At 40.5% G+C, this 14,796-nt stretch overlaps 1 protein-coding gene across 3 annotated transcripts in view; it reads right to left on the bottom strand.

Moving 5' to 3' along the window:
- gbf1 (golgi brefeldin A resistant guanine nucleotide exchange factor 1) overlaps nucleotides 1–14,796 on the bottom strand; it is a 156,823-nt gene that overhangs the window by 50,135 nt on the left and 91,892 nt on the right. For all 3 annotated transcript variants that reach the window (XM_084375308.1, XM_084375309.1, XM_084375310.1), the window contains 3 exons: nucleotides 4,806–4,924; nucleotides 3,843–3,951; nucleotides 2,355–2,415 (listed from right to left, as the gene is read on the bottom strand). In XM_084375308.1, coding sequence (XP_084231434.1) covers nucleotides 2,355–2,415; nucleotides 3,843–3,951; nucleotides 4,806–4,924 — 289 coding nt within the window. The remainder of the gene's footprint in view (nucleotides 1–2,354; nucleotides 2,416–3,842; nucleotides 3,952–4,805; nucleotides 4,925–14,796) is intronic.

Raw genomic sequence — 14,796 nt, 5'->3', positions numbered from 1 at the left:
GGCTCGTCTGTTATCAACATCCGGGGTCAAACTAGCAGTAGCAGCTACAGGTAAACAAGCCGGCTGTCGCGGGTGCGCGCGCAGCTCAGAGACGACATCTTCCAGGTCAGAGGTAGTAGGTCAACCTACAGACCCCGGATGTTGACAACAGACGAGCCCGGACTCAGAGGGGAATAGCACTAGCGTATCGTAACAAAATATTGGTGAAATGAACTAGTTTCGTGGCAGATGATGCTCATAGAGGCTGCGCTTCAGCGCCCGTCACTCGCATTATATGTATATATCGGCGCTACACTGGATCTAATTTCGTCCGAACGACGCCAAATGACACCAAAGTTATCTGGGTGAGTAAATGATAATATATTTTGCTAGAAATAAGGTCCAGGTTGTAAAAAACGGTAGTTATCCTTTAATGTTTTGATAAGTAACCAATTAATTATTTGGCCAATAAAATCTCAGCAGATAATGAAAAATACCCTTCTCAAGTTTTAAGAGTCCAAGATGACATCTTCATTCTCTCTTGTTTTGCCACGCCAAAACCCAGAGAGACACAACTTTACAGAGAGCTAGTGAATAGCTATTAGCTATTTTTGGTTTAAAAGTCACTGAACGGCTTAACTGATGATCACAATTGTTGCAGGTGAGTGACTACAACTGTCCAATTATTTAAGTTCTTAAAGTCGGTCAATTTTTAAATCTGTGCATGTGATTCCCCAAATTGATAGAAGTGCAATACAAAATTGCCAAAGTCCCCCTTTAATGTATTATCTTAACCTATACAGATGAAACAAATAATACAAAAGAAATGTAGAGCATGTTCTAAGCTCCTTAAGAGCCAATATCACTGTGGGAACCTAAACATATTAAAACCGAGCCAATAAACTTTGCAGGCATTTGATGAGCAATGCTGAATGACTGTGTGTGTGTGTGTGTGTGTGTGTGTGTGTGTGTGTGTGTGTGTGTGTGTGTCACTGGGTTTCTGTGGACTCTAAAGCTTTGCTTGAAAATGAGATGTCACCACTAGTCACGCACACATACACACAGACCACAGCCAAACAAAAGAAAGGGTCTGGCAGCCCCCAACCTGACATTAGCTCCGTGTTAATAGAGTGTTGTCTTGCGAGCATGATTATTGGATGATCTGTGGGTCCAACAGATTAACATGCCTAATACTTTCAGCAGACAATCTAAGACTCCTTCTGAGGAGAGCTGCTGCTCATTATTCTCTGATGGGGGTGGAGTGGGGCAGCCCAGACCCTCTCACATCTCTATTATCCAGGGTCTGTGGACAAGTGGGGGGCTGGGAGTTGAACATGAGCAATATGCAATTGAATGTGTGTGAGCAGTATCAGAAGGATCTAAATCTCCTGTTCATGTGCAGGGATGCCCTTTGTCTAACACTACGGCTGCTGTCCTGTTGTTATCTCCATGCTTGCACAATTAAGTCTTGTTTCCTGACAATGAGTAAAAACAGGCGATGAATGCAAGGGGCAAGCATTAGTGAATGATGACAAGCTTGGCAAAGACCAATACTGGACTTCACTGGAGGGAATATAACCCATCATTTGTGACAAATCCTGTGTCAAACAGTCATGGTGGAGACAGACTGTTTGGACAAGAGGTGGATAACACCATAACTTTATACAGAGCCCTCTCCTACCTTCTCCAGGTATGCTACTGCACATTCAGATGAGCAGTTCACTGTTTTAGTTTAGTTTTTTTGTCTGGGATCACTTGCCATGCTAATTCTGTGTATGTTTCTGTAGGTATTTATAGGCTTGGGAGCTTTGCTGCTGAAGCAGACTAGCTTCATCTATATGCAGATCATGCAGCATGAAGCTCAGTTGGCTGATCTGCTTGTCTCTGACTGAATGTGACTAGCACTCTGATGCATCTGGACAGGGTGGTTTGTGTGGGGGGTGGGGGAAAGTGAGGAGCTCTTATGTTAAATGCCAAAGGAGAAATCATGTTATGGCATTAGTGAATCAGTGGCCCATTGACCCTGGGCATAGTACAAAATGAAATTCACGAGCTTTAAGCAGAATATTGAGGCCTGAGAGACAGCTATGTGCAGAAAAGCATAAACCAGAGGTGATGGAGGTGTGCAGCGGTAGTCCGGCCTGCTCTGCTTCTGTCCGACTATAAACCACTCTTCACTTTGACACAGTGTTCATGCTGCAATTCTAGTCCTACAAGAACCCTTTTGATTAGAAGGTTCACTTAGAAAAATGTCCCTAACCAGCCATCATATTTTTTATTCATGAATAAACTGAGCGTCAAGAGTCCTAACCACTTCAGGAGTGTACACCTTAACAAGGTTCCGATCTTCATCCACCACTGTCCCATTCACTTACCTGGAGAACAGCAGCTGCACCATGTCAACCAGTGTATGTTCAGCTGATTTCCTGAGGAGCTCTGCGAACACAGTAGAGAACCAGAGGAAGCACAGATATATAGAGATAAGAGTTAGAGAAAGCCAGACATTTAGACAAACTTCAAGTGGAGTCTAAGTGAGGTAGAGCTAACAGAGCAGGAGCTAGGACAGTGTCAGCTCTGGCAGACAGTCTGCACTGGGAGTAAGCTTATGATATGCAACTGTTCCAAGTTATTCTGAACTGTGGATCTCTTACTCATCATTGTGTGTTATACTCAAAAGTGAAATGGTCTGCTTTAGGTGCACGCTGCCTCAGTCACTGGCATTTTATTCACAGAACAACTCTAAGCAAACTTCCTATTTACTTATCTTATCTTTTCTTTTAAGCTATAGATTATAAGAAATATGGAACTTAAACTTCAGAATACTCTACCACTGAACAGCTTTAAAACTATGGTCAAATAAATTGAGTCCAGGTTGACTGTGTACAAATATTTTATCAGATTATTTGAGTGTACTTTATTTGTTAATTTGCTGTTGTAACTCTGTGTTGCTGTCATTCTTGGCCAGGTCTCCCTTGTAAAAGAGATCTGTGATTTCAATAGGACAAACCTGGTTAAATAAAATTTTTAAAAATATCGGAATTATCTTATAAAAAATCATGTCAATTTTTTTGTGCTGTCTTTCATTCTCAATTTGACTATTTTACGAAGAACAAGACTAAATGTATACATGCCTGAGAGTAATCAGCGTGCTGATTAATATGTCATCAAACTGATTAAATAAGATCCATTATGTGGAAATTCCTTTTTTTATTGTAGTGAAAGGCCAATCTCACCCAAACAGTGCTGGTCCTAATAAACTGTTGGAAGTTCTTATGTGTTAAAGCTGTTCCCATACTTTTGGCTTGTGTCCCCTAAAACGAAGCAATACATGTGACCCTTCATCACAGGTTTACTCGGTTCAGTATTAACCGAGGGACTTTTGCTTCTCAGATGGTCAGATTTTAGTCATTTTTAGATGCACGAGAGGTTAAAAGGATTAAGTACATCAAAATAAAATACAAAAGGTGAAAGTAAAGTCTGGAAAAACAAAAACAACATAATTTTGATTGAATTCCTATCCAATAAGCATCTCGTGAACCTTAGATATTTTCTTATGACCCATTTGGAGGTCCTTTTACATGTGGAGAGGTGAACTCTGGCATTAAATGGCTAAATCCCTGCGAGAGAAAAGGTAACAGTTGCCAGCTTGTTTAGGTTTACTACTAGTGACCAGGTCACAGTTAAAGTAACTTGCCATTTGTCAGCCTTAAGGTTGCTAGCTCAGAGGTTGTTGTTGTGCCCCGTAGAAAAGAACATTTTGAAAACATTAACAGGTGGCCAATGACAGGCTTACTCCCACAGCCTACATCCGGTGAGTCAAACTAGAAATGACTATCATATCAGTAGTGTTTAATGTCACTCACCACTTAGGCGCATCTCAAAACAGATCCTGAAGCAGGACTGCATGATCTCACAAACAGACTCATTGGTCAAATGGGCTCCGACTGGTGTCAGCAGCAGAGTCCTCAGGACCTAAAACAAAGCAGAATATGACCGTTTCAATACCAGCAGCCACGTCAATCCTGTTCATCAATCAAGTAATTGAGATGAAGACAATGATCATTTGTATACTGGAATATTATGTCATTTATCCAGCACAACACAGACCCCCACAGCCCATATGATAAACATTATAGACACGCAAGGAGAAGCTTTAAAAAGGTGCAGTTCACTGCCCAGCAAATGTTGGGATTTACTGTGAACATGAAGGGGAAATAATCAAAACCTTGACATATTTGTGACAGTCACAGTAAAATGGTGAAATTAAGCACAAAAAGACATTCGAATTAGTAACGCTCTTCATGTGCACTTAGTTGATCATGTCTATACTGTGATGTAAAAGTAAAAGTAAGCTGGTATATGTTGGTACTGGGTAGTATCACCACACTTGGCACTGGCACTGCACCAACGTAAATATCCACTCACTAACTTACCCCAGAGTTTAATCTGGTGCATTATATGAGATGATATATTAATTTTTTTAGCATAGCATTTTAATCTTATTTTGCCTCAATATTTTTTTAATAAAGTGAACATAAAATAAATACTATAGGAATGCTTTGTACAGATATTCCTGAACAAAATACGGCTCAAATCCTGCCCTTCTCATGACATTTCACTCAAAGAAGTGTTGGGCCAAACACATGTTTATTGTTGAGGCCCCAGAAACGACACTCAATTGAAATATACTCAATGATCTCAGTTATTGGAAGGTCGCACTCAACTGAATTCACTTATACAGGGACTGAGACCACATGGGTCTCATTTGTTGAGTCCATGGAATCAGTGTAAGACCAATGTAGTTGCTACTAGGAAACATGTAGTACCTGTAGAATTTTCATGAGGACAACTTCATCACTGGCAGGGTCTGTTCCTACAAATCTAGCGTGTGTGACTGCGTCTGCCATGTTCTCAATGGCCTCCGCCGCTGCTTCATGGTTAGCATCTGCAAACAGACAAGAGACACACAGTTTTCTCAAAAGGCTGACTCAGAAAATACAAACTCCAGAGCACACTTGATTTGCCTGATAGTGAGAGTAGGAGACAACACTGAAAGAAGTCATATTACTGAGGGCAGTTAAACTCTCAGAGTTGAGTATGTTCGAGACCTGCTCTAATTGAAGTGTCATGAGATAGCTTGTGATGTGAAATGGCACTGACTTGAGATTGATTATGTATATGGAAAATTAGATAAATGAGTTTCTGGGATTGAAGGGAGTCAAATCTCCATTAAAGACTGATTGTTATCAAATAATGGAGCAAAATATGCAGGTCTAGAATTTTTAAGTCCCAAGTAGAGACCTGAGAAGTTCGAGGTGGACTGTGAATTTTGAGGTCTTCCACAAGCACTCCACCTTGCAAAATGTTCACTTCAACACTAGCATATTGGCATTAATCCAGGGCATCAAAGGCTTTTTTTGTTTGTTTACCTGAACAGGTAGCACACCCAAGTAAAGTCTATGTGTGGGAATCACATGACATGTGTTTGAGTGTTTGAGAGGGAGAGACCGAGAGAGCAAGAGCTGGGCATGCAGCTCCAAAAACAGAATATATATGGCATTTAATGTTGATATTGTGGCAAGCTGCCACAAATAAATGAATGAGTGGACAAAGGACGTGAGGAAAATGTAGGCTGAGCTGAACATACCATGTTCAAAGTGGGGGTAATGATTGTTAGTTAACTCAGTAACCAAGCACACAGCTCCAACAGCTCAACTCATAAACAAAACTAGACAAATTTAGTATGGTCTATCCACATTGTCCTTCAAACCCTGGGATCTAATGACCAGATGTGGCCTTTTGTTGGAGGCAGGCTGGGACAAATTGGCTGTCAGAGCAACAGGAGCCAGTGTTTTTGAAACCCGAGTGGCTGGCCAGCTATCTGCCTGGAGCCAGCCTGTTTTCTTTTCCCATCGCCCTCAGGAGCAGCAATTCATTAACTAATAAGCACAGGGGGAAGAGAGGGGAGTGGAGGGATGGATGGAGAGACGGAGAAAGAGAGATGCGGATGAGGATTTTCCAAGCAGAACAACAATACAGTCTGTCAACATGAAGACTCTGATAATGTGGAGAGATGGGCAGCTCAGGGTTTAAAGTGAGCGAGCATGTGATTAATAGTAGACGGAAGATAAAAGACGATGCTCTTCTTCGGAAAATACCCACCAAGCAAATGTTTGAGATAGATATTATATCATTATCATGATATGAAACTATATGGTCTTAGATTGTGAGTATTATATGGTGATATGACTTAAGAGTCATCTTTTCCTGGTTTTAAAGACTGCTTTATAGTAAAGTGATATCATTTTCTGAACTTACCAGACTGTTCACTAGCCTTTACCCACATTATATCCACATTAATGATCAAGAATCTCATTGTGTTAATATTTTGTCAAAGTACTAATAGTCATCCCTGCAGTATTGTTGCAATATTGATATTGAGGTTTTTGGTCAAAAATATCTAAATATTTGATTTTGTCACCCAGTCCTAGTATTTATGAAGAGCTTTTGAGAGGATTTCAAAGTATCGAAGTTTATATCGTATATCATGACATGGCCTAAAAACATGGTGATATCATTCTAAGGCCACATCAAACATTTGAATGATTGGCCACTGTTGTGAAGACCTGGAGTGCAGACAGTACAGTCAGAAGCTGCTTAATGGCTGAGAACTGGTTTATGCGTGGTAGAAGCCATTGAGACAAAGCAATGCCAAAATCCCTCCAGAGGCGAGGGCGACAACAACCGTGGAAGTTGCGCTGAAAACATCCAACGTCCAGACACAGAAACTGAAGCCACAGGGGGATCCAGCAGAATGTCAGAAGTGATATAAAACACTAATCCTTCTCTTGGCATAAAGTCCATACAAGCGGTGTTCAAAGACGGGGTTGGGGGCATTGTTAAAATAACACTGAGGAAAGGAGAGGCTCAATGTGTGTGCGTGTGTGTGCCTGAGGGTATGCGGGCGAAGTCAGTAGGGGGTTGAACCAGCTGCACATAAGGCAGTAAAGTAACATCAAACTCTGGTCACAAGAATCAAAGATGTGGCGTGAGTGAGAGTGAGAGTGAGCGGAAAAGGCAGAGCGACTCATTTTTAAGCGTGCAAGACACAAAAAGGTCTAAAGCAGCACTCTGCATGTGGGCCGATACATCTTTAGAAACCAAACAAAAGACTGCTGTTTTCCATGGCCACAGAAGAAAATGAGTTTGTTCACCTGTTCATCTTCTGAATAGCACACGATCACCTTTCAGCCAGGCTGCTCTGTTTCCAGCATTAGCTACACAGCTAGTGTGAACAAGAGTAATGTATGGAAAACATTTATAGGCTTATTGGGATCCCTTCCAAAAATGCAACAATTATGCTCTCTGAGATGTATTTGGTTCACCAAAACAAATCCAGGAAACAGGCAGCAATCAAGTTGTAAAAAAGAGAAATAACTACTGCATTTTATTGCCAACTAATGACAACAAAAAGAAAAGTATAGTAAATTCTCATAAACAAAACCACTGAGCTAGGAACACAGACAAAGCTACACTCAACATTATATTGAGGTTTACTGGTTTTGAGTGGTTTATCACTCAACTCAACTACTTTTGTGTCCAACTTGTTCCTCACTTTCTCTGGAGGTTTACCCTGCTTATTACAAAGATTTCATTTTTTAAAAATGTTTCTATTTGGGTTGTTTTATCATATTAATGACTCTTTTTTTTATTATTAAACTTTATTTGTATAGCTTTATATCTTCTTTATTTCCATTTTTACCTCTGCTGAGGAGGTTAAGTTCTCACACGGTCAGTTGGTTGCTTTTGTTAGCAGGATTACACAAAAACTTCTGAACAGATTTCCACCACACTTGTCTTCAGGATGAGTCTCGTCCCCGGAATAGACAACATTAACTTTTGGTGTGGATCCAGGAATTTTTTCTCACCATCTTTAACATTGCAGGATAGGACGTTTTTGGACATTTTCAGTAATTTCTCAGGGAATAATGCATGGATCTTAACAAAAAAATAAATAAAATAAAAACCTGGATGTGTCAGTTTTAAAAATGTCTTATTTATACTGGATTAGGCTTGACTGAATTAAAGGGGACTTTCGGGCCTTGGTTGAGGCTTGGGCTCTACTCAGTGCTGTTCTAGTTTATATACGGTGAGCAAGGATCTTCTTACAGGTAAAACTGTTTTTTCTGTTAATTGCATTACATGTCTTTTAAAAAAGAGAGCCCACTGCTGTAGTATATGTTCTGCTGAAGGTGTTACACCAAAATGCTTCTCAAGTTTTATCATTCCATTATTAGAAAAAAAAAGTTAAAAAAGTTACTTATGGCATTGGGTGATTTTTTCTTCTTTTTGTTAACCACTTTATTGCAAACCTTTTCTTCAATTTGTTTGAGGGATACACATTGTGACTTTAAAGTAATGTCCCTTTTCCTTACATTTACTGTCTAAGGATTTTGAGGCGGGTGCTGTACATTTAATGTTGCTGCTCATGCCAATTATGCACTTCTTTACTAAATTATAACAACAATTAGAATAAAGAATAGCAATTTATTCAACCCTAAAATCATAGACAGGCTACAGCTGTACTCTAAGCTCATCTGTTCTAGCAGTGGCTGCAGCCAAAGCCTCAGCTGAGCCTCACTGTGAGCCCTATGTGGGCTGCTAGCAGCACAGTGAGGGGCTTTGCTGACTCTGCTGGGAAGGAGAAACAGAGGGGGGGACGGAGGAGGAACAGGGGAGGATAGAGCAGGGATATGGATATCTGTCAGTACCGAGGCTTAGTTGACTGCTCTCTCCACAAGAGTAGACCTCAGGCCACGGATCGCAAGGAATTAGCTCACTCTAAATGAAATGTGCGAGTACAATGAGTGGGTGTGTGTAGGAGACAATTATCTTTCCCTTTCTCTCGGGCCCCAGACAAGCAAAAAATAAAAAAGAGGATGTTGCAGGGGCCATGTTAGCAGAACAAGGGGGGAATGTTCAAAGGGACACATGAGAGGGATGATAGTGTTATGTGTGCAAACATCCACACACTTGCATCCTTGCTGGAAGCTTACAAAGCATAAAATGGTAACATTCAGCAAGTATCAGTATACAGTAGCAACATCATGTCCACTTACAGATGAATAGCAAACAGAACCTGTCTTACTGTACACCGTTAGAACACGTACGTGTGCAAACCTACTGCTTAGTAACACTGTTTGAACTAGTCCGAGTTCAGAAGAGAGAAGTCACAAAAAGTGTTCATCAAAGACTCAGATTTTTGTGTTTCTGCCTTGTCAGAAGATGGCAGTATTTGACAAGAACAGTGTTGTTGTACCTTACATCCATTTACCACTCACATCTACTCAGCTGTCCTGAGGGCGATGTCACTTTTATGTATCCTAACCGCAGTTGTTATTGAAGCTTTAAAATAAAGTATTTGGCATGTACTGATAATTGGTCTGTACAATGTTCAGACAACCCTTGGAGTGTCATGAGATATGGTTTAATTGTTAATATGTTAATATAATGAATGTTATTATTATCAATGGAATATTATGTAATGGTTTCCGTGGTTTTGCTTCGAGAAACAATTATGGGACACTATCATTGTACAGTGTATATTCAATGGTTTGATAGGATCTGTGTGACATTTTGCTACGTACCGACCTCCTCTCTTTCGTGAATTATATATATATCGACCTTGCTGCTGCACACTCATCACCACACTACCAGAAAAAACATGTACCCACCATTAAGTAAAACAAGAGGAAAGTAAAGTGTGTTAATGGGCTGCTGGAGTCTTTGCGCTGTTTGAGGTTCAGAAGTCAAACTGAGAGGCAGCAGGGTTAATAAAGCTGTCCAAGTTGTCCATTGTTATGGCAAGTAGAGAGTGAGAGCTGTTGTCTTGAGAGAGACTGAGCTGCATGGCCATGGTTGTGCACCCGTTAGAACAGTGCTGATGAGACACTGGTGGGGTTGAGATGGTGATAGGACAGGGGTGGTGGGGATTAAGGGTGCTGGTATCAGGTCCAGAGCGACAGACAAGAGGCTGCGGGACTCGAGGGGTGATTTGTGACAAGGTCTTTGACATAGCGTGCGGCATGTCTGCGAGCCGTGGCAGACGGAAAGCAGTGACTACTGCAGGTTTTCAGTTTGAATGAACATCCAAAAATCCCAAACCCTCATCTGTGGGGGTGGCTATCATCTGGATCTGAACGATTCTGATACCAGTTACACTTATTAATTCCGTTTCTTAAGGAGTCCTGATTCCGATTCTTTGAGGGGCGGGGTCTAAACAGGTCATATTCTTACTTCAATTTAATTGGCAGCTATTTTGATAATGGTAATTTTTCATTTAAAAACATTTCATGGTTCCAGCGTCACAAATAGGATGATTTACTGCTTTTCCTTTGATTACTTTGGACCGTGAGAGTATTTCTGACCATTTTCATAATATAACACACCACTCAATCAATTGATAAATGGAGAAAATCAACAGATTAATCCATAATGAAAATAATCATTAGTTGCAGTCCGATGAAAGTAGTTTAAAATTAGTTCCACCTCCCCAATTGCAAAAGTAAAATCCTGCTCTTACATTATAGTAATATTAATGAGTAATATTAATCTAATGGAATAACATTTAATAATTTAATAGTCAGAGGGGGCATTTCCTGCATTGACAACTTTTACTTTTTATTCTTTAAATACATTTTCCTGTTTATACTACCATGCTTTGACTTTTTATGTAACAGAGTATTTTTAAAGTGTGGTATTAGTACTTTTACTTATAGGGTAACTCCACCAATTTTACACATTTAAGTGTGATTACAGGTCCTGGGGAGTACTAATGCATATATGAAAAAAAGTGGTATAAAGTTTTTTGTGGCCCCAGAGGAAGCTGCATTTAATCTGATAAATTGCCTTCAGTGATGTCACTCAGTAGCTAAGTTGCATTGTGGGTAATGCAGGCACCATATATTAAAAAGCATTCCACTGGTCTAACATTGCACTCCTATAACACTGTTGAACTTATTATGGACAATTCAAAGACAAATAATGTAAAACGACACAGCAGAACAGAGATATCACCTCCTTATTCCACACATTTTTTCAAAACCTGATGCCTACATTACCCACAATGCAACTTAGTCAGATGCCCCAGTATCAGAGGGAGTATCAGAGTTGCAGTTTTGGCGCACCAAACCAGTGTAAATGGATAAGCCGACGGCATGGAGCGGGGGTGTGTCGATCTGACAGTCTGATAACTAAACAGATCCTTCACTCATCAAATAAAAGAGAAATGACCCAACTGTTGACTCACCAACTGTTTGTCGCGGTGAAAAAAATCACAGTGACGGTCAGCCCTCCCGACCGAGACTTCAGTGAACTTTCCCCCCAGAAAACAGCATCCCTCCCCGTGAGAGAAAGAGTCAGACAGCATCCCGTTTACTGATGGAGATTATGTAATTATGTAATTTAGAGTGAAAAACGTAACTTTGTCACTTTCCAGGATGCATGTTGGGTCAGGATCTCAATCACAACACATTATAACAGCATATAAACAGTCAGTGGGTTCATGTTTAGATTAACAGGAGGACACCGGGGGAAACACCTTGAAAAAAACACAGACGTCATCATCATGACGTGTACCGTCATGCCTCTTTGGAGCCACAGCACCGGCTTGCTGTGTGAATTACACACTGGTGTGTCTTTACACTGGAGCTGCTTGGCTCTGTGTGAACAAACAACGGCGAAGAATTGGCGAACCGCCGCTGCCGCGATAATGCGGCGTCTCTGTGTGAAAAGGGCTAGTGAGTGACATTACTAGAGGCAGTTTATCAGATTACATGCAGTATTCCCCAAGACCTGTATACAGACACACACCAGCCACTTTATTAGGTTTAGACTTATTTGGTTGTCCTTTCTTCTTGCTAGTATCATGTCAACATGGAAATGGACCGGACACCGTGTGTGGTGCATGCCATACAACTTGTGGTCCACATGTTGCAGAAAGAGACAACTGTCAAAAGAGTCCTCGATAAAGCAAGGTCTGTGGTGAAGCTCTTTCACAAGTCCTCAGTTGCAACACAGAGGTTATTGGACCAGTGTGGTGTTATTGTTGCAAATGACTGCCCCACACGCTGGTCAAGCACATTCAACATGGTCACACGACTCCTCACAGTCAAAGATGCAGTCTGTGAAATTACAAACGACATGGGATGGGACAGTTTGCTTACTAGTGAGTGGCAAAAGCTTTCATCATGGCATGACCAACTGCTGCCTTTTGTGGAACACACTAAAACCCTTCGGAGTGACACCAAATCTATGTCCCTAGTGGTTCCTGCCCTCTTTGATCTGCTGAGCCACCTAACTGACTTTGCACAGAACACTCGGTACAGAGACCTCGCCACTCTCGCAGAGAGTGATCAAAAAAGACCCAGCATTTTGCTTGACTCTTGGATTCAACCGATGAAAAGTTCTCACCACTTGCAGCAGCTGCCTGCCTTGTCAACCCAACTGTCTATGAAATCCTTGTTAATGTTGATGTGGCTGATGGAAATATCCAGGAACTGCTGAAACAGGCAGAAGACTATGTGGTCAAATGCACTTTCCCACACACAAAACAGGAAGACCAGTCTGAAGATGATGCAGAAGAAGAGGTTATTGAGGAACCAGAAGCAGCGCCATTCTCAAAGCAGCCGGTGTTTAGGTTTCTCTCAAAATGCCGCACCACAAGGCCTAAACAGAAAACCTCCACAACCATCATCATGCAGCAGATCATCAAGTACAAGGAAGAACTTTCACATCCCATCACTGAGGACACAGGAACAGACTTCTGGCTGGAAAAGAGTGACAGTTTTTATCACAGTTTAAAACCTTTTGTGTTAGACTTGTTGGCTATGCCAGCTTCTCAAGCTTTTGCAGAGAGGGTATTTAGCATCACAGGTGACCCCACAAGAGGACGGCGCAACAGAGGAAGGGTCACATTGGAGCGAAGTGCTTTCCTTAAAATGAACAGAAACAAATAGAACTGTTGTATTCACTGCTATTTACAGCATTTCCTACTTGAAAGTTACTGATCTGGTATTTGTTTTGTTTTTTGTTTAATATGAGAGAATTTTTTTGTTCCATGCAATAATGGCATTACAGCTTAGCATGTAATTCACTTGTCTTGAGTTGAGCACATTTATACTTCTTTTAATTATTAACAGAAGAATATTTCATTTTAGTGTGCAAGGACATTACAACCAATGCATATTTTCTTTTACATATGTTTTGTTTTTCTTTTCAAATCTCTTTGATTTTGCACACAATGCTAAGAGTAACAGATGATGAAGAAGAAGATGATGCTTACAGAGTTGTGCAAATGTAAGATATTTTTTTTATATATCTGTTATTTAGACAATTTTAAGTAATAAAAACATGCAGAACATTTTTTACCATGCCTAAGTAATATTTCATGCAATAGAGGGTTGAAATTTCTCATATTTTTTTTATAAAATAAAGACCTACATAACATACATTTTATTTTATTTTTCTTTGAAAAAAGGCATGAAACATGTCATGACATGCTAAGCCAACGCTGCCTCTGATTGGCTTGCCCTGGCAGCACTCAAATGCTTCACAGAGTGGGTGGGTCTTTATGCCAAGGAAGGCAGTGCTCATATGTCACAAGCACGTCATGGACAACCCTCCCGCTACCCCCGATGCGCCCCTGAACGCGCCAGCCCAACCATGGCCATATTTGAGCATGTACATGTTGGATATAGATGGCTTTTTAGTGTTGGTAAAGATGTTTTTAGTGCCAAACGGAACTGGCTGTCTGATAAAAACTTTGAGAGACTGCTCATGTGTCGTGTCAACAAGCGATTCTGCCCTGGCATCTAGTTCTAGTGCCTAAGTGTTAGTGCCTCTGAAGTTCCTGTGATGTTGACCAAAAATGTCAGCTTTTGTTCTTTAAAAAATAAAACTTGATTTGCGATGCATATTTCTGCTGGCATTTGAATTATATTTTGTTTCATATACACCATATGTTGATTTATTTAACGCCGAGTCAAATGAGTATAAGTGGTATAAGTACTTGCTAAAGCTACTTTTTTTAGCAGTAGTTTTACAAACTACATTTCTCCAGGGGTAGAAATGTAGTTTGTTCAAACTACTGCCAGGCTGAACTACATGTAGTTTTACAAGCTACGCTTGCAAAGTAGCTGCCCCAACACTGCTAGTGGATAACACAGTAGGTGTTTGCAGTGAGCTGTTTATTTGAAACTAGCACCAGTGAAATTTATTCGGGAACAGATGAGCTGAATCCACATTTTGTAATCAGAGTTTTGAAACTGGTCCTAATTTGGAACCAGATCTCGAAGCCCAACACAATTTGTTTTGATTAAATCAATCAATCAATCAATCAATCTTTATTTGTATAGCACCAATTCACAACAAAAGTCATCTCATGACACTTTCCAGATTGATCAGGTCTAGACCATACTCCTTGATTAATTTATTTACAGAGACCCAACATTTCCCCCATGAGCAAGCACTTGGTGACAGTGGCGAGAAAAAAATGCCTTTTAACAGGCAGAAACCTCGGAGCAGAACTGGACTCAATGGTGGTTAAACATAGTGAAAGGAAAACTACAAACTACTTAAAAGACCCAGAAATGTAAGGTCAATCCTGTAAGTAGCTTCTTCACAGTGTGCAATGTTCCTGTAAGCCTGGCTCTTATTTAGTTCAGCAGTGACTACAGCTGTTTTGACAGCAATGTAACATTGACTCAATCCCTGCTATTTAGACTAACATCTGGTGATGCATGCTCATTTCACACTTAA

This window comes from Pagrus pagrus (genome assembly GCF_965226575.1).
Source record: "Pagrus pagrus genome assembly, chromosome: 15".
Lineage (NCBI taxonomy): Eukaryota > Metazoa > Chordata > Actinopteri > Spariformes > Sparidae > Pagrus > Pagrus pagrus.
The sequence above is the reverse complement of the archived record's forward strand: the minus strand, read 5'-3'. Positions and strand labels throughout refer to the sequence as shown.